Below are 18,757 nucleotides of genomic sequence, written 5' to 3' on the forward strand. Positions count from 1 at the left end.
ATTCCAAACTCTTAGCACAACCTACAGTCAGGTTTTAAGCCCCACAAATGTTTTGCATTTGTATTATTTTTGGTTCACTTATTTTTGCACAAGTTTGCACAAACCATCAGCCAGCACAAAATCATTTCAAATCTTTATTATGTGCAATAAAATAGTTGAAAAATAAAATAATAAAAGTTCAACTGTTAAAAAGTAAGAGATACATAATTGATCGAAAGAACAGAAAAATGTTTTTTGGTGAGACGTTTATCCACTTATCCATTTTCCTACCAAGGAGCTTCCCTCAAAAATGTTTCACAAAAGCATTTTCAAAGAAAACATAAAGCCGAACATAGTAGCACTTGCAGCAGAAGCAAATACAATCTTTCTGTCTTTACACACATTTGTACGGGGGCCTGGAGATGCAAAATACAAAATAAAGCAAAAAACAACAGTATGGATAGTTAAAAATCCTTATCACTCTTAAATGCAACAAATACTATTTTACTGTTTATAGGGTGGCATTACCTCATGCCTCTATGTTCAGGCCTAATTCTTGATTTCAGGGTTTGAATGGTAAATATCCTTTGTGAAAATATTCCCTAATAACTGCAATATCTTCCGCTGTTTCAAGGACTCGGACTCCTTCCATTTAAAACATGATGTCCCAAAATTTTTAGGCAAAGTGAAATGGTTTTATTTTCTTGTTATTTTTTTGTGTGTGCATCTGTTTTGTAATCAGGACCACCGTACACATATCTTCTGTCAAAAACTTCTTAAAATGCTAAACACACGGGGAGAAGACAAACTTTAAGCATGAAAAATACCAACTTAATTCAAATGTATCAGATACAAAAACATGTTACATCCTGTATATTTTTGATCATGTGCCTGCAGTAGAAAATCAGGCTTTTTCCTCGTTAGCATGAAATGTGCAACACAAAGTGAGTTCATAGACCTAGCTTGATATTTGATAAGTATGGATATGTTAAAACAAACTGAACTTATAGAAGAAAATGACGGCAGATTGTAACAGACACGAGTTCTTATGTGGAATGTAATTTTGGTTGCAAAGTGAAAGCTACGCCCCCTCACACATATACAAAAACACTCTCAGCACTGTGAAGTCGACTCTTTTTAAAAGAGATTCTCAAATATGATTTCTCATTACGTCGAACACTTGGATGCCAGTTTGTCAAACGCGCCTTTTAAGATTCATAAAACATCTTCTTTGTGACAGTAGTTGCTCCCATAGCGCCCCTCTGAACCACCTCCTTGGTGATCTGACGAGTCACCATGCCGCTAGTCTCTGTGTGCTGCGTAGTCATCATCATCCCATCTGTTGGACAGACAGTGGTACATAACAGTGAGTGAACACATCCTATTTTAAAAAGAAGAGAAATGAAGCTTAGTTTATTATTTTTGTACCTGAGAAGAAGGGGTCGTCGAGCGTGGTGTGGGAGATGTTAGTTCGTGTGCTGACTTCCGTTGGCATGTGGAAAACCTCCCGCCGTGTCATCGACTGGCTGCTGTGCTGGGACAAAGCACCTACAGGCAAGGAAGGACAAAAACAGATGGATGAGAAGTCTGTTATCTCCAAGAAGGAGTGACAGAAATGAGCATTACATTATCATATAAGCTTAAGCTAATTTGCAATGCTTCATCCTACATGAGCTTTTAAAGGTATTTTAACCAAACCTTCACCACCAGGGGGCAGCATTCTACAAGTGGTGTTGAAATGTAGCTGAAATGTGCACTGTTGTTTAATTTCTGACATATTAGGAGGTGTTATGTTTTGGCTGGCTGCCTTTATGCACAAAAATGTTATCTTAATGGCTTGCCTGGTTAAATAAAGGTTATAATCATTAACAGCACCATCTTGTGGTATAAAGTGATATTACACAAAAGCAAAGCCCAACTCTAGGATCAACCTAGCTGATATCTCCTCAACATAAGACATATTTATAACTTTTTTTGAAATACAGGTATTTACACCTTGTAAAAATTCATAAAACCCAGGAGCACACGCAAACCTCAAACCCCAGAACCTTTGAAAAAATATAGACAGAAAAATGTAAATGGCGCCCAAACAAAGAAGAACATGCAAAGAAGAGCATGTCTCATGCCTCTTTAAAAACTGTTTCAGCTTATATTTTAAAATAACCCAAATCAGGATCTACTTTTAGTTCCTCAAATAAGGACATCCACATGTTGATCGCCAAACAGGAAATGCTGTTTGATCAAATCTGACAGTTACCGCTGCTCTGCTCTGAAGAGACCTTCAGTGACTTCGAACAGCTACCAAAATAACGCTGCAACTTCAAGGTGAGTGACTAAAGCCAAAAACAATGAACAGCTCAGAAAGTTATCTAGGCAATCTGAACCTACAATGTCCTCTAGCTCAACGGTCCCCAACCTTTTTTGCGCCACAGACCGGTTTATGCCCGACAATATTTTCACAAACCGGCCTTTAAGGTGTCGTGGATAAATACAACCAAATAAAACTAGTACCGGTACAAAAAAAATAAAATTTATTCATAACACACGTGAAAAGACCCAGGAAAACCGAGTTAACGATAAAAACGGTAACAAAATAATGCTGAAAACCGATAAAAACCCTGAAAACTATACATTTTACACCTGAGCCTCAACTCTCGCGGCCCGGCACCAAACGAATCACGGACTGGTACCAGTCCAAGGCCCGGGGGTTGGGGACAGCTGCTCTAGCTAACCATCGAGCACAACGAGATGTGCAACTAGCCAACTGCTTCCTGCGTGGACGCCCTTTAACTCATTCCCCCATAAAGACGACATTTGGTGACCTCAACGGTACCTTTAATGATGGGAGTTGACAACTCGGTATAAATCAATAACCACGTGGTTTAATGACCATCAGAACAGGTCCTACAGTAGCCCTAATAAGCTTTACAGGCAAAGAAACCTTTCATTTTGACTTTTTGGAACTAAACTGTTTGCAGTATTTTACTCTCTATGATTCAAACAATTTAAACTAAACTAGAAATACTTTCTGTACATTTTAACTCCTAAGCAATAACACTGGAAGAGCTTTCAATTGGAAAAACTGAATATATCAGTGAATCCACAGCACTTTTCATACTTTGTAAAGCCGTCCAGTCTCTTGGGTGTCATGTAAGGTTCCCTATCTGTAACAAGCACCTGTCAATCTTCAGATTTAACTCAATAACTTCTATTGTGCAAAGCAGCACAACAAAAGCTTGTTTTCTTAATGTTGAATCTAAGTTTTTAAAATTTAAAAGTGCATATTAACTCATGGAAATAATAATTTCTGTCAATTTATGCCAAAAGAAAGAATCGCTGGACAAATTTCCAATTATTCTTGATGGATTACAGAGACCTCTGCACCTTTGCTGCGCCACAGTCATGTCAATATTTCTGCTTGACTGAGAGGATCATAAATTACCCCAGAGGTTCCCAGAAGATGGATCTTTTTTGGTACCAGCTTTAAAATTCATCGAGCATATTCCTGTTACATAACTCCAAAATGTTTGCTCAGTCTAAAATGTCAACTCTGGACAGAAGCTGCCCTGCACTCCAACACAGACAAAGAGACTGACATTTACGCTCATCCCTCCGAGGGGATCAGCTTTTTGTCTATTTCAGCTTCTAGCAACAACCGCTGGAAGTTTTTTTTGTTGTATTTTTTAAATTAATATCAGACGCCAATCTGTCAGTACGGGCTTTATCTTACTTCCATCCTGAGATTCAATGGTGATGATGCCCTCCCTCTCCGGACCGAAGCCCTGTGTGGTTTGAGCCTGGACCTTAAACTTGTAGGGCATGTTCTCAGTCAACTTGGGAACGGTCAGACTGGTTTCAGCGCCATCGCTGTTCACCTTGAAGGTACGCATATCACCTGCAGGAAACAGGAAACAGAGGTCAAACCAAATTCACACAATTTAAAATGTAACAGCTTTACAGCAAGTGACCTTTGTGCAGAAAGCCTCACCTCCGCCATGCAGCTGTTCGCAGGTGACTACATATCCCAGGATTTCTCCGTTGGGCTTGCGTGGTTTCTCCCAGCTGAGCTGCAGCGAATCAGGACTCAGAGCTGTGAACACCAGAGGTCCTGGAGCGCTGGGTGTGCTAAGAGTGAAAGGCGAACCTGGAGGAAGAAGTGACAAGCGACAGCATGAGGAAGGAGAATATTAGATCGAGTGCCTTTGTTAAGATAAGCAGACATTGTTTTTGTGGACTGATAAGTGAATGAGCACCTGGCACAGGGCTGAGGGGGCTCTTGGGGTCGACAGCAGACTCGATGGTGATGACGCCCTCTCTTTCCGGACCCCAGCCCTCCTGGCTCTGAGCCTTCACCTTAAACAGGTAGGAGTGATTTGGCAGCAGATCCTGGATGATCACTGAGTTCTCTGCCGGGTTTGTCACGTTGATACGCTTCATCTCACCTACAGGGAGCAGAGCGTGGTCAGCATCACCATCGGAGAAGATGTCAACTGCCTCCATAAACAGGAAGTGAATACACGCACATCCTGTTCTCGCTCTTCCACATTAACGTTGTGCTGCTTGCACTTACCTCCGTTGAGGAGCTGGTAGAGGACGCAGTATCCCAGGATGTCTTTCTCACAGTGGGGCTCCTGCCAGCTGACTTTGAGGGCCGTTGGTCCCAGAGCAGAAAACACCAGTCTGCTCGGGGTGTCTGGAATGCCGGGGGCGATTCGTGCATCTGAGAGATAACACACAAAAACATGAGCATCCTAACAGATGTGTAGTGCGTCTTCAGATCAGAGAGGGGACAGATTAGATTTAAATGACTTTTCTAATTTCACAAAGCCGTTTATCGCCATTACTCTGAGTGCTTTGCAGCAATGGAACTGATTTTAAGACTGTCACAAATTATATATTGCATTATACATTACAGCTCTTGCGTAGTCCTAATAGCACTGCGATTAAAGGCAGCAGGATAAACTGTATTTAACATCAAATTCCCTCACAGACCTTTTATGACATACGAGTTTTGGTGGTTTTGGCTACAAGAAAAATATAATAAACCCAATATTCATCTCCATCAACTCCTGAAACTAATTCAAGCACCAAATCACAACAACAGTCGCCTCAAGGTGCTTTATATTGTAAGGTAGACCCTACAATAATACATACAGAGAAAAACCCAACAGTCATATGACCCCTTATGAGCAAGCACTTTGGCAAAAGTGGGAAGGAAAAACTCCCTTTTAACAGGAAGAAACCTCCAGCAAAACCAGGCTCAGGGAGGGGCGGGGCCATCTGCCGTGACAGGTTGGGGTGGGAGAAAGTCTAGCTGTTAAGTACGGAGCCCCGCAGGGGACATGGGAGAAAAAAAAAATTAAGACGGACTTTTGCGAGATCTCGCAAAACTTTTGCGAGAACTCGCAAAACAAACTCGGGATCTCGCAAAACTTTTGCGAGATCTCGCAAAACAAACTCGGGATCTCGCAAAACAAACTCGGGAAGCTGACCTCCCGTTAGCTTCGAGACCCACTACAGCCGGGAGGAACACCGCTTTCCCAGCACATCGTGCCTCGACCGCCCGGTCAGCTTCGAGCCAGCGTCCGAAGAATGCGGCTAAAACGTTTGCGAGATCTCGCAAAAGTTTTGCGAGATCCCGAGTTTGTTTTGCGAGTTCTCGCAAAAGTTTTGCGAGATCCCGAGTTTGCTTTGCGAGATCTCGCGAAAGTTTTGCGAGATCCCGAGTTTGTTTTGCGAGATCCCGAGTTAGTTTTGCGAGATCTCGCAAAACTTTTGCGAGATCTCGCAAAAGTCCGTCTTAATTTTTTCTTCTCCCATGTCCCCTGCGGGGCTCCGTAGTTAAGCAAATGAATAAATTCAATAAAAAGCAAAACTGTAGTGTGTTTGACTATTAGCATCCCTGCTAGGTCTGAAAAAAGTGATGCCAAGGCACAATTCTTTCTAACGGCCAGCAGGAGGCGACTCCTCTGATTGCAACAAGGAGTCAGTTTGTATGAAAATCTAAGCTCTCGATTCCCTTTGTCGGTGAGGCTGGTGATTGAGTTTGTGATATAAATTGCTAGCATCAAGTCTGTTTTATGAGTGTGTTCCCCTTGAAATAATGATGTGATGTGTACACATGAATGAAATATTGTGTTAATCTAAAACAAAAGGGATTTCTAGTTGTTAGAACATCGGATCTCAGAGCGAGGCAAAGTTCCACACGTTTAAAGAAGCAGCGAAGACTGAAGAGGGGTGCTTTATGCATCACACCCAGCAAACCCTTCCAGTGCTTCCATGCTTGTATGCTGCAGACTTACCATGGAGAACCCTGTCCAGACTATACAAGGCTTCATTGACGTCTGAAGACTGATTCCTGGCCCTCGAGCCCTGAGACAGGCTGTAGCTGAAGTGACTCTGAGAGCTGCTCTGCATCCCAGTGTAGCCGAACCCACCTGATGGCGCATTGAGCAGGGGAAAGGAGGGAGGGGTAGAGGGGAGCAGGACACCAGGAGGTAAAGAATAGCAAAACAGAAGGGGGAGGAAAAGCGCATAAGGAGGGAAGAAAAAAAGAAGTAGAATACAAATGAGGGGAGAGAGGGAGAAACAGCGATAGTCAGCTTAGCTCCTGCAAAGTCTGCTGTGCAGCCAACAGCCCCAACCCTGCTAACAGATATCCAAACCAATGGGCTCATGCGCTTGCGTAGTTTACCTGTCGAGGCATCTTGACTGTTGCACTCCAAAAAAATTTAAAAAGCGTCTCTCGTGGCCAGAAGAACAGAAATAATTCAGTCTCAATTTCTCTAAATTAATTCAAACCTCGGTGAAAACTTACCAAGATCTGGGAATTTGCTTGACGGGTCTCCCATGACGATAGAATCACGGATATTTTCTTCCATGTAGCCTCGGTTCTCCGAACGCTTCCTCAGGATAACGTCAGAGGTGTGGACACCTCCGATCAAATCCTGTCTGCGAGAGCCTCCTGCATGAAAGGAGAGACAGATGCAGGATAAAGACATGCGGTGTTATGAAGTTTTACTTTACTTCTTCTCAGCGCTGCTCCCACCCTCCCATCATACCTGGCCCAGACAAGTAGGTGGTGGTTGTTTCCGTGGTATAGGAGCCGCCCGCCCCTCTGTAGTTTGAGCTCAGAGTGGACATGGGGGAGGACGATGCTGACAGGTTACGCGTTCCTGACCCTCCGGGGAAAAGGAAATTCTGTTCCCACCTCCCGTTCATATAATCTGTGATGCACGACAGCGAGAGCCGGGTTGTTAATAACACAGTACACAATCTGCAACATTTAAAGCGTTCATTCACTCTCAGTGCCACTGATGGGAAGCAGCCTCAGCCAGAACACAGAGAGTAAAGCAGCAACAGTTTCAGTCCCGCTTATGTGCAATAGGGCAGTGAACACTACAACCGCACTTTTTCATTCAATCAAGCTGAAATCACTTCTTTTTTATTGCTAGAAGACTGTATTTTTAAGTAAATCACATGTTATGCTTGTATTGCAGCAGGTCATAGTGTCATATTTTAAAGGAGCTCTACTATTTTGTTAATGTGATGGACGCTCTCCTTAAACATGGCCAAAGTTACAATAATGTCACAGTATGTACAAATAATCGATGTGAAACTCCGAGACAGCGCAGATTTCCTTATATGGTCATTGTATTGCAACATCAGTGAGTATCCAGGTGTACAACAACTTGGGGAAGCCAGGTAAGGAAGAGCCAGTCAGAAGATAGAGGGCTCAAAGGAGGGGGATTTTTTTTACAGCATAGAGATTTTACTGATTTTGTTTAAGCTGGTTAGTAAAAATAAAAACATAAAAATCACAAAAATTAAACAGCAAAATAGAACTCGGGTTAAAGGCTAGGAAGCTAACACCCACTACCAAACACAGTTATTATATAATCTTAGTGTTACAACACTCCCCTTAGGCTGATAAGAAATATTATTAGTCTTAAATTTTAGCCGTTCCAAATTAATGTCGTTAATATTGAGATATTTCATTGACCTGTGGATAAAGTATCCCATGATGAAACTAAAGTACTTTCTCTATAAGCAAGTAGAGAAGTGAGCACGTCTTCATCTACAGAAGCAAAACTGTAAATGCTGTTGCTTAATAGGGGTGGGGGAAAAAATCGATACTGTGTAGTATTGTGATATTTTGTTTGCTAATAATGTATCGATACAGGGACAGCAGAAATCGATATTTTGTTACAAACAATTTTTCGTGGACTGGAACATGCTCTGAAGTCAGATCCTTTTTCTGAGCAAGAATCCTGACATTCCTTCACTGTCCAAATGTGTTTAACTTTTTTTATGGCAGCAATAAACATGACAGTTTACTTATTTTAATTTAAGACATGTTTTATTTTAATTAAGTTTAAAACTTTTTTATTTAATGTAAAATTATATTTTGTTTTAATTTACTTTCAAATTCTTCAGTTGCTGAAGGGGCTGCATAGTTTTCATAAACTGCATAGTTCAGAATAGCTATAATTGTACCAGATGGTTGATTCAGTTAAGTTGGACTAGACTGTAATACAAACCGTTCAGTTTGTCAACAATAAAACTGAAATGAGAGAAAGACTGAGTGTGAGACTTTGATATTAGAGAAAATGAATATTGATAAAGTTTACCTTTATGTACAGAATTTAAATATCGCAAAATATTTTTTAAAAATTGCAATAATATCGTATCGTGCGTTAAGTATTGTGATAATATCGTATCGTGGGATGTATGGTGATTCCCACCTCTATTACTTAATGTGTAGAAAACATATCAAATACTGGCAGCCTCCTCAATGTGAATAACCGAGCCGCATATGTAAAAGCACATTCGAAAATAAAAGCAAAAACAGCTGTGAGAAAAGTGCTCCGCAGAGATCAAACTGTATTTCAATTATTAAAACCCCCCAAAAAGCCTGTTTATTCTGTGCTTCTGCACACTAACTAAGCTTGTAATACAGCTTTATACCACAGGCAAGCTGCCTCCAGATCACAACCTCCCCAGTGGGACACAAAGAGAATAGACGCGATCATCAACTGGAGGTGCAGCAGTTGATGCCAGTGCTCGTCTCTGGGCAGGATAGATGGGGCAGGTGCCGACTAAGGACAAGTGGTAACATTTGAGTACGAGTTAAACCACGAAAGCAGAGAGAAACGTTGTTGCCTTGCTGGGAGCATGACTGGCCGTGCGTAACAGCTGGCATGCCGGCTGCCTATCTGCGGGGTCGGATGGAGTGGTCTTCACCTGGCAGGGGTGTTTTGGTGTAGCTGAGGTTGGGGGTCTCATCTGAGCTCGTCTCTGTGTCTGTGCTGAGCCGACTGGGGATGACATCCACTCGCCTTTTCCACGACACCTTACGGAGATCCAGGTTGGACCCCACCAACTTGACATACTTCCAGCCTTGATTTGGTGGTTACAGTGGAGAAGCAAGCAGGCCAAGGGTGGGTTTGTTTGTTTTGCTATAGAGTACTTTACAAGACAAACTGCATGCATGTACTGTAGATGTGATTATATATCGCTTAAGTGCAAACTATCTCGGAGGCGAGTAGCAACTTTAGCACTACTGGAGAAAAATGAGAGCAACACAATGGCTGCAAAAAGCAGGAGAGTGACAGCAGACTGAAGACATTTTGGTTTGTGATCACAGAGACATCTACTGCATATTTCTGCGGATGCAGTGGAAGCAGACTTTTGCTGCTGCTTGACTCGGGCGCTGCCTGTAGGAAAAACAGGCCGCCAGATGGAAGTGGTATTAAAAAAGCATGACAGAGCCTTGAGAATAACACAGTCTCAGAGCGCTTGTGGGTCTTTTTTATGTTTTCAGCCGTTCTATACTAAAAACCTGAAAAAATTAGAAAGAACCCAAAAAAGGAAAAGTATGTATGTTCCTTCTCTTTCAGGAGGGCCGCACACGATGCCTCGGAGCATCAAGAGTATGAATTGAAATAACTGGATCCACGTTACAGTCACAGCTCGTTCTCTGACATTATCAGCTCTTAAGAGGAGCTTGTGCTTTTGGCTCTGGATACCCACCGTCACCAGACACGCTGGGTGCCTTGGAGCCTACAGGTGACTTCAGCACCTCGTTGCTGTACATCAGGTAGCCGTCGTACTCATCTCCTGCCTCGGCATCCACAATGGGGACATCTGGAATGATGGGAACTGGGGGCAGAAAGAAAGAGAAAGGGGTAAATGATTTCTCATGGAGGCTGAGCGCTCTGGGGAAGTCTTTGTCACAGACTTACTGGACAGCGGTCTGGCTGGCTGCGATGCCAAGTTGATGGTTGCATCTCTGAAGGGACCCCAGCCCACGCTGTTCTTGGCACGGACCTTGTACTGATAGGTTTGTGCGTTCTGGAGGTTCTCGATCAACAGCATTCGCTTTTTAGGATTGTCGATCTTCACTTTCTTAGCTGGTCCTACTGGCTCTGCGAGAAGCAACAGGATAGAATCAAACGTTGGCGCTCCCAGCGCATGTGAAGAACTTTTGTGTTTTACGAGCGGGTCTCTTACTCATATCGTCATCGATGGGCGTGTAGATGACCTCGTAAGCCGTAATGTTGCCGTTGGTCTCTGCAGGCTCTGCCCAGCTGAGCTGAGTGACAGTTGGACTGATGACATTGAAGGCCAAACGACCAGGTTCTCCGGGCACTACGGGAAAATGCCACAGCGGCCACTTGTGAGTTTAAATTTAGCCTTGAGACAGGTTGTTCCAAACAAACTAGCTCTAACGTGGGGGGTAAATTGTATCGTAACATCCTTATTAGCTATAAGCTGGAGGAATCTGGGCTTTAATGTTGTAGTAAGTTGCATTTAACAGAAATTGACTGGGTTTACAGTAATTACCATCCTCCATTGTTTGACAGGTGACGACGTCAGTATCGTAGCCAACTCCCACTGAATTGTAGGCACACACTCGCATCTCATAGTCACAGTAGGGATACAGGTTGGTCAAGTCAGCATGTGGAGTCTTCACATCTAAGACCTGGGCATCTTTCTCTGGATCACCATAGATCCAATACTTGACCTAAAAGAAAACATTGACTTGATAAATATTGCAGAAAACTAAAGCCCTCTACACACCGAGCGTGTTGCAAAAAAATGAAATAAAATCCTGAATTTTTTTTAACTTGACTGACGTGTGTGTTTTGCAGAAAATTTGTCCTAAAAAAAGCTGCCAAATGCAGTGATGTGGTTGGTGAGACCTGTTTTTTTCGTGCATAACAATCAGAAAAATCAAGCGTGATTTAAAGAAATTTGTTCGCTTCTGCAGCGTGAACGGCCGATTAGGAGTCAGTGAGTTTGATAAATATTGTTTCAAGGCCTTATCAGCGATATTTCGCGTACCTTGTACCCCATGGGGTTACCAGGTGGAGGTTCCCAGTTGAGGCGGATGCTTCTGGGTCCAGTTGCTACAGCCTTAGGGTTTTCTGGGGAGAGGAGGTGACCACCAGGTGAGGTACCTTTCTTGGGTACGAAGCCCTTCTGTGCCATCTGTACTATTTCAGGAGATCTTGGAACTGTGGGGATTGGAAGGAATTACCAGATAAACAAACATGCAGTAATTCTGTTTCACAATGATTGAAACTTTCAAATGCCATATCAGTAAATCTTTGGATGAATGTGTCTGTAACAGTTCACCCAACATCACCTCACATGTGTCTTACCTCCATCTGTGACATTGACAACGGTGGTCTTCTTGTCTCCAATAGAAGCGTTGGTACTTGGGTCAAATAGCTCAAGCTGGAAGGTCTCAGGCTGGATGGGTCCGGGGTGGGCTTTTGGATCAATCACAATGTTCTTTTCTGTCTCTCCGGGAGAAAACTTCAGAAGGCCAGATAAGTCAAAGCGGGCCTTCTTGGTGCGCCATTTCACCGTGGCAGGGGTCTCGGGGCTGCGAGTGCGGACCACTGGAATGGTGTAGGTTGGATCTGTTGTGGTGAAGTTCTGGGTGCCCTTCTTGAACGCCATCACACTGTGTTCTGCGTGATAAAGAACGATAATGTGGGAAAGAGGAGCAACTTTAGCGATCAATTCTTCTCTTCGAATCAAGGCTGTGATCAGAACACTCATGCATCCATTTACCTGGCAGGTCTGCGATGGTAACAGTGGTTCTCGGGTAGCGTCCCAGCTTGGCACCCTGTCTTGGATTACTGAGGTCCATGACAAACTGTTTGACCTGTTTGTCTTCTAGTAGACCATCTTTCTCACTCAGCTCCAGGAGACGAACGGGAACTATCTTCTGAGTCTCACCTGGAAGATAGGTCAGGTCTCCTTCTACAGTCAAGTAGTCCTGAAATACATTATGGAGGAACCGTTTGGTAATGTGGCAAACCCACTGACCTATATCACACACGCTGACTGTGATTAGAAGTTGGCACAAGCCTGTAAAGGCTCTAAAGTAGGGGTCTCCAACTCTAGTCCTCGAGAGCTGCTGTCCTGCAGCTTTTAGTGTCAGCTACTCCAGCAAGCTGAATCAAATGGTCGAATTACCTCAAGTGTGGCAAAGCCGTTCATTTGATTCAGGTGTGTTGGAACAAGGATGCATCTAAAAGCTGCAGGACAGTAGCTCTTGAGGGCTGGACTTGGAGACCCCTGCTTTCTAAATCTGGCTGAAAATAATACATTTAGTGTTTTGGTCACGTCCTTGGATTTTTAGAGGTAATCGTGACTATATTTGGATGATGGTTAACAAGCTGCATCCACCTTTGGTATATAAATAGAATAAAATAAAATCTTTTTGAATTTGAAGTCCGAACAGCATCCAAATGGATGAGTTATAAAACATTCGCCCAGTGTACAATTGTTATTAACAAGTTGTAGAGATGATACAGTTTTCGGACTGTAAACGTGTTAATGTCTTTGCTTAACCCTTTAAGACCTACCATAGAACCAAGTCCGCCAGAGCTTATATTATATTTTTACATGTTGTGGAGCCATTTTTGGGAGCATTTCAAGTTGCTATACATCAATACAACCATTATAACCCAAATTTTAATAATATGTATGCATTAAGTGCATAGTAATTACAGAAATTGCAAAAAAGTGCAATAAACTACAAAACAATTGAAAATCGTTTTTGTTTTTTTAACATATATTTCTAGTTAGAGAAATTTAAGAGGCTTATCCCTCAAAACTGTAAATACAAAAAAGTTGCACAAAATAGTTTCCCACCACAGGAAATTTATTTTGAGTGTCTTCATAGTTTTATTTTTGAAATACACCAATTTTTATAAACTGCAGGAAAAACAAAAATAAATATTATAGTGCAAATTTGCAAAAAAGCAGCATATGCATCAAAATAAACTATTTCCAGCAGTGCAATATGAGTCCTAAGCATCCCAGAAACGACACAGAAAGTCATGAAGTCAAACATAACTTTTAAAAACACCAGTATAGGCTCATGAGGCTATATGGTAAAAAAAAAACTACATTTCCGCGAAAATTACGTCACTTCCGGTTTCGGGCAGGTCATGGCGGACATGCAAAAGTTTGCGCTGACGTCTATTCCAACGTAGGAAGTGTTACAAACAGCTGATCGGATCAGCAAAGCGTGTTTCTGGAATATTATGTTTTTGTTGCTGCAAGTGCTTTTTATGCAGTTTTTGCAAAGCTATATGTGGAAGGAAACTGTGACCGAGGACAAGCTGATGGCATAAGATGTAAGTACAACTCCTCCGGTTTCATATGCAAAAAAAATTATTGCGCTAGCTTACGTGGTTGCAGAGCTACCGGGATTTAAAAATAGTTACGCAAAACAGAGCGTGCCCGCTCCCACCGGTTTTAAAGGGTTAAGTTGGGATTTTTAACATGGACGTCTGTGAGTGCTTACTCACTTTTCGGAGACACCTTAATGTGGCCATGTTGGCTTCATTTTTCAGTCCCATCCATATCATACATAAAAAGCCGCACATGCTACCAGGACGCAGCAGCTCACCTTCTTATCCTTGGCAGTGAGGTCTCGTGAGCGGTATGCGACTTGTGTGCGTCCGTCCTCGATGATCTCTCTGCTGACTGGGATGTTGGCCACTCCATCCTTCCTGCTGTAGGTGTAAGACGGCTGGAGGAATGAAAAGACACTGGAGGCTGGTGGAGGAACAGAGGAAAGAATCAGTTTATACGATCAAACATCAAACACTGTTCAAACCACAGGGCCTCTCGAACTTTAACTCAACATTCCTCACCGTGCTCTTTGATGATGGTGATGTTAACCAAACGTTTTCCAATCTCTGCAATCCCCAAAGGCACGTCTACAGCCTCCACCAGCAGTTGTTTCTTGTCATCGTCTTCATCTTTGACAAAGAGCGGCACATGGACGTCTACTGATTCCACACCTTCTTGGAACTCTATGGCTCCAGCAGCCTCTGCAGAAGAAGAGCAGCTTTATGGCAGGCAGTAAGAAGAGCATAGCTTGGCTTTGCTGCAAACAAAAGATCCATTTTAACCATTTGGGCACGCAAATAACACACACCTCTATCTGTAGCTACTGTGTAGTAGCCCGGCACCACTTTCATGTCGTGGAAGTTTCCAGACTGGACGTTCTTTTCAGTAAGTTTGACGATATCTGGGTAGCTGCTGCGAGGAGCAGACAAGACGGTGTCCATGATGGTGTAGTCCTGCCTAAAGAGCACAGCAGGGCCAGAGAAGTTAGACATGAATCACCTTAGGTTCCCTAAGAAGACAAAACCTGTATCGTTTTCTTGCATTATTACAATATTAATGATACCTTTTTCCAGCATTTCTCTGTGTTCTGCAAGGGCAAAGAAAAAGCAACAATTACTGAGAAAATCAACCATTTGTTTCCAGCTGTGATGACAAAAAAGCACACATATTTTGGTGTTACTGGACATTTAATCCATCTTACCTGAAGGAGGTCTTCTGCACCTTCTGCGCCCCAGGAATTTGCTTGTACAACTCATTTAGCTAAATGGAAAAACAAACAGCTAAGTGAAACTGTTCCTACACTGATAGATGCCCACAAATCCAAAAGACTCACATTATCTGCAACTTCCTTGCGGAGCTGGTCACCCTCTTTGGAATCGGGGTGTGTCAGGCTCTCAGAGAAGAGCCTGTTCAGTCGAAGTGAGATCGGGAATGGGACTGCAAAAGTTGAAAACAAAGAAAAGATTTGTGTAAAAGTTTTTTTTACTCCAAAACTCCATTTGACTTTTTCTTTAATGTTTATGCTTTTGAAAGAACTCACTGGTCTCTTTAGGGTTTGGCTTTATTAGAGCCTGGGGGTGATTGGGTCCACGGTGGACATTGTCTGTAACCTTCCAGCGAACCACGTCGGTACCTTTGGGTGGACCGGTCCGCACCATCGGTGTGTCAAGATGGTCTGAGGTAAGCAGAGACTGACGGAGCAAATATTCATCTTCTTTGAATCCAACCATGCGGCCTGAAAATAGAATTCAACATGAGGTCGCTCACCTTCAACACAAACCCCTGCTGGAAATGATGAATAATATACAACACGATAAACATCTTACCTCTCCTACAGCAAGGCAGCAGAGCCAGACAGCTCTGTGTTGAGAAAAGACAGAAACCATTACCTCCCCTGTGACTTCTAATTAATTATTTACAGTTCCAAATGTGAGTGTTTATTACCTGAAAGCAGGCCTTGCAGCAGGCGCAATACTTCCAGCAGCAAAGCAGCAGAAGAGCCAACAGCAACAAGAGGAACAGGATGAGGGGAAGCAACCACAAGAGGCTCCCAGGGGGGCAGTCTGAAGAGTCGTCAGGAGACATTGATAAAGTTAGAAACAAAATCACAGAAAGCACAGCTGCTAGAGCTGCAGCTTTGTTGTTCTAAAGTCTGTGTGATATCATTAAATCTTTTGTTGAAAACAGTTATGGATATCTGTTTATGAGCAGTCACAGAATACTGCTGAAAATCTTTATTTCTTAACATCAAGACTGGATTACAAAGTGTGGAGTGAAGCCATCTACTCCAGGGCTCAGAGCTCATTCGCCGTAACATACTGGAGGAAGTTTTATCCAACTGCTAACTGTGATTAACCCTCTTTTTTTAAAGAAAGGACCTTATCTGGCTCGTTGCATTGGTGGGGCCATAGTGACTGCAATCCAGGAGAGGTAATACAGGCGTTGAAAACAGGAGTTGCTTCCTCTGAAGGTTGTACATGGTTTTCACTTTGAGACAGGGTTAAGAGCTTGGGCAATTGGGACACGCTCAGTGCCAAAGCCACTACTTCGCTACATCAAAAGGTGCTAGTTGTCATTCAGGTAACTCACTAGCTTGCCTACTGGGGGTTTCAAGAAGGAGGCCTTTGGGGCAGATCCGGGACACTCTGGAGTTTGCGTCCCGGAGCCTCGGTGTTTTACCAGAAGAGCTGGTGTGTATGAGGTTCATTTTTTCAAGCCTGATAAGATTCACTGCACTTCTTAGTGTCGTTAAATACGTTTGCCTAAATAAAGAGCACATAAAGTTAAAGAACAATTAATCCTAAGGTTATTATTATTATTAATAAGATTACAACACACGACCAGTGTTGGTCAAGTTACTTGAAAAAAGTAATCATTAACTAATTACTGATTACTTCCCCAAAAAAGTAATCCCGTTACTTTACTGATTACTTATTTTCAAAAGTAATTAATTACTAAGTTACTTTTTAAAAACACGATTTACAACCTGAATAGGTGATAAAGCGATAGATCTTAAAACTTGTTTTATTAGTTTTAATCTTTTAACTTTATGCATCAAGCAAAAATTTAATTATATGCAACATTCTCTGACTGGAAGAAATTTGTTTAACATTTAAACTTATTTTCTGCACATTCCAGCACATAAAATATTTTTTTGTGTGTGTTTACACTCACTCTTTCAAATAGATGCAAGTAAAACACAGCAGAAAATAAATAAAGTCAAAGACTAGCAGTCCTGTTGCTCTATTTTCACCTGTAAAGCAGGAGTGGGGTAGGCGGAGGTTTACCCTGGTGCAGGTGTGCAGCGGTCAGTTGAAGAATCCGCGAGTTTCTCTGTGAGTTTCCCATTACGTCGTTGCGCACTCGGTGCTTGCTTGGAAGTTTAGGGGTTTTTTTCGGTGTAAAAAGAAGTTTTCTTCTCACGCACAACGGACGCTAATGTTTTTGTCACTTTTTATGGAATCAAACTCAAAGTAAGGTCAGTACTTCCACGCTTTAAATGCTGCACGCTCATACTCTCTCCCGCACTCGATATATGATCCATTGTTGATCTGCGCACAGCTGTTGTCACGAACGTCGCACTCGCTTACGTCACTGTCATGAGACATTCTCGCAAAAAATCACGGTTTTAGTAACGCAGTAACGCAGCGTTCCTACGGGAAAGTAACGGTAATCTAATTACTGTTTTTGCAATAGTAATCCCTTACTTTACTCGTTACAAGTAACGCGTTACTGCCCATCTCTGCACACGACACACTACACCTGCAGTAAATTTTCTCCAAGCTTCTCTTATCACACTCATGACAAGAACTTTTAACTTAAAGAAATTTGTGTGATCATGTAGGATTCCTCCACATTCAGCAATCACATATTATAACACATAAGCTGTTGTCACAAGAGCACAGAGCAGATGTAAAATACAAACACTCACCCTTATTCTTGAGCACCTGAACCTCCAAATCATTCTTTTCTGAATCTTTCGGGTTGTCAACGGTGTAGTGGTACGTGCAGTCATCGTCCTCATCACGGAAACTGCATGACTCAATCACTTCCTCCTCTGAAAACGCAAATCATGATCATTAAGCGTGTGTTATTACTGCTAAAAGTGTTTTTAAGTCAATTTGTAGGCTTTTACTTTTTTTCAGCTCGTCCACCATGATGACTTTGAACGGACACTTGTCACACTTCTCTGTTTCCTTCATCTCTCCCGTCTTCCAGGCCTGACACTGGACACAAGTCCTCGTGCCCTCACACACACCTAGCTGAGCCTAGAAAAGTTACGAACACACGAAGAGAAACTCAAGCAAGACCACTCAGATGTTAACTGAGGCTAAAAAGTATTTACATATCTACTTATCCACACACCTGGAAGTTTGGCTCACAGGCTGAAGTCAACTCCATCCCAGAGTCTGAACATTCACACCGGCCGCATACGCATTTACCTCGACCACCGCAGATAACCTGGCACACACAAGGACACAGTCATGCGCTTCTTATATTTAAAGATACATGATAATTCAATATAATTAACAAATATAAATGGCTCTGCTCACCCCTTTGCTGTCCAGACAAGTCTGGCTGCTCGTGGGACACTCGCAAGCATTTCCCGTCCAGCCCTCAGAGCACGCACACTGACCCTTAACGCAAGAGCCACGGTCTGATGAGAGAGGAAAGAATGAGATGTAACATTTTTGTACATTTAGAGAGTTTTGGAAGTAACACTGCTGGCAAATAAGATCGCTATTATCAATATTATCAAGGTGACAAAGCTAACAAACCCAGCAAACAAACACAATTACAATTTACTTAAGTCTTTATCTGCTAAATGTCCCTTTGACTTCTGACTGAAAAAATAAGCTCACATGAAAGTGTCAAAAATCTGCAGTTCCCCTAGTGGCCACTTGAGGCTGTCTAAAAATGTTCAAGAAGTCTGTGTTTCAGCATTAATGAGTGAATTTCCAGTATTTTATTAGCCTGCTGCCTAGCACTAATTTGTAGCGCCAAGCCGATAATTTCTAGGGTAAAATACACAAAATGACAAAGTCATATGGTGACATCACCGTGACTACATCCATTATTCTTAGTTTGCAGCGGCAAGAGTCACAAAACATCATAG

At 42.5% G+C, this 18,757-nt stretch overlaps 1 protein-coding gene across 6 annotated transcripts in view; it reads right to left on the reverse strand.

Moving 5' to 3' along the window:
• Nucleotides 1-121: 121 nt before the first annotated feature.
• The window catches only part of itgb4 (integrin, beta 4), a 34,864-nt gene continuing 16,228 nt past the window's right edge, over nt 122-18,757 (reverse strand). For 2 of the 6 annotated variants that reach the window (XM_085169535.1, XM_085169534.1), the window contains exons 14-43: nt 18,195-18,298; nt 18,007-18,102; nt 17,777-17,909; nt 17,573-17,698; nt 15,586-15,704; nt 15,468-15,501; nt 15,182-15,376; nt 14,975-15,078; nt 14,843-14,901; nt 14,705-14,728; nt 14,450-14,598; nt 14,163-14,342; nt 13,916-14,064; nt 12,064-12,271; nt 11,646-11,960; nt 11,326-11,498; nt 10,825-11,005; nt 10,492-10,629; nt 10,224-10,406; nt 10,012-10,140; nt 9,223-9,378; nt 7,041-7,205; nt 6,797-6,943; nt 6,282-6,416; nt 4,550-4,699; nt 4,233-4,421; nt 3,968-4,123; nt 3,710-3,874; nt 1,408-1,527; nt 122-1,318 (exon numbers count right to left, since the gene is read on the reverse strand). In XM_085169535.1, the coding sequence (XP_085025661.1) occupies nt 1,188-1,318; nt 1,408-1,527; nt 3,710-3,874; nt 3,968-4,123; nt 4,233-4,421; nt 4,550-4,699; nt 6,282-6,416; nt 6,797-6,943; nt 7,041-7,205; nt 9,223-9,378; nt 10,012-10,140; nt 10,224-10,406; nt 10,492-10,629; nt 10,825-11,005; nt 11,326-11,498; nt 11,646-11,960; nt 12,064-12,271; nt 13,916-14,064; nt 14,163-14,342; nt 14,450-14,598; nt 14,705-14,728; nt 14,843-14,901; nt 14,975-15,078; nt 15,182-15,376; nt 15,468-15,501; nt 15,586-15,704; nt 17,573-17,698; nt 17,777-17,909; nt 18,007-18,102; nt 18,195-18,298 (4,313 nt within the window). In that variant the 3' untranslated portion in view covers nt 122-1,187. The remainder of the gene's footprint in view (nt 1,319-1,407; nt 1,528-3,709; nt 3,875-3,967; nt 4,124-4,232; nt 4,422-4,549; nt 4,700-6,281; nt 6,417-6,796; nt 6,944-7,040; nt 7,206-9,222; nt 9,379-10,011; nt 10,141-10,223; nt 10,407-10,491; nt 10,630-10,824; nt 11,006-11,325; nt 11,499-11,645; nt 11,961-12,063; nt 12,272-13,915; nt 14,065-14,162; nt 14,343-14,449; nt 14,599-14,704; nt 14,729-14,842; nt 14,902-14,974; nt 15,079-15,181; nt 15,377-15,467; nt 15,502-15,585; nt 15,705-17,572; nt 17,699-17,776; nt 17,910-18,006; nt 18,103-18,194; nt 18,299-18,757) is intronic. The other 4 variants (XM_085169536.1, XM_085169539.1, XM_085169537.1 and 1 more) reach the window with 4 other exon arrangements.

This window comes from Neolamprologus multifasciatus, chromosome 8 (assembly GCF_963576455.1).
Source record: "Neolamprologus multifasciatus chromosome 8, fNeoMul1.2, whole genome shotgun sequence".
NCBI lineage: Eukaryota > Metazoa > Chordata > Actinopteri > Cichliformes > Cichlidae > Neolamprologus > Neolamprologus multifasciatus.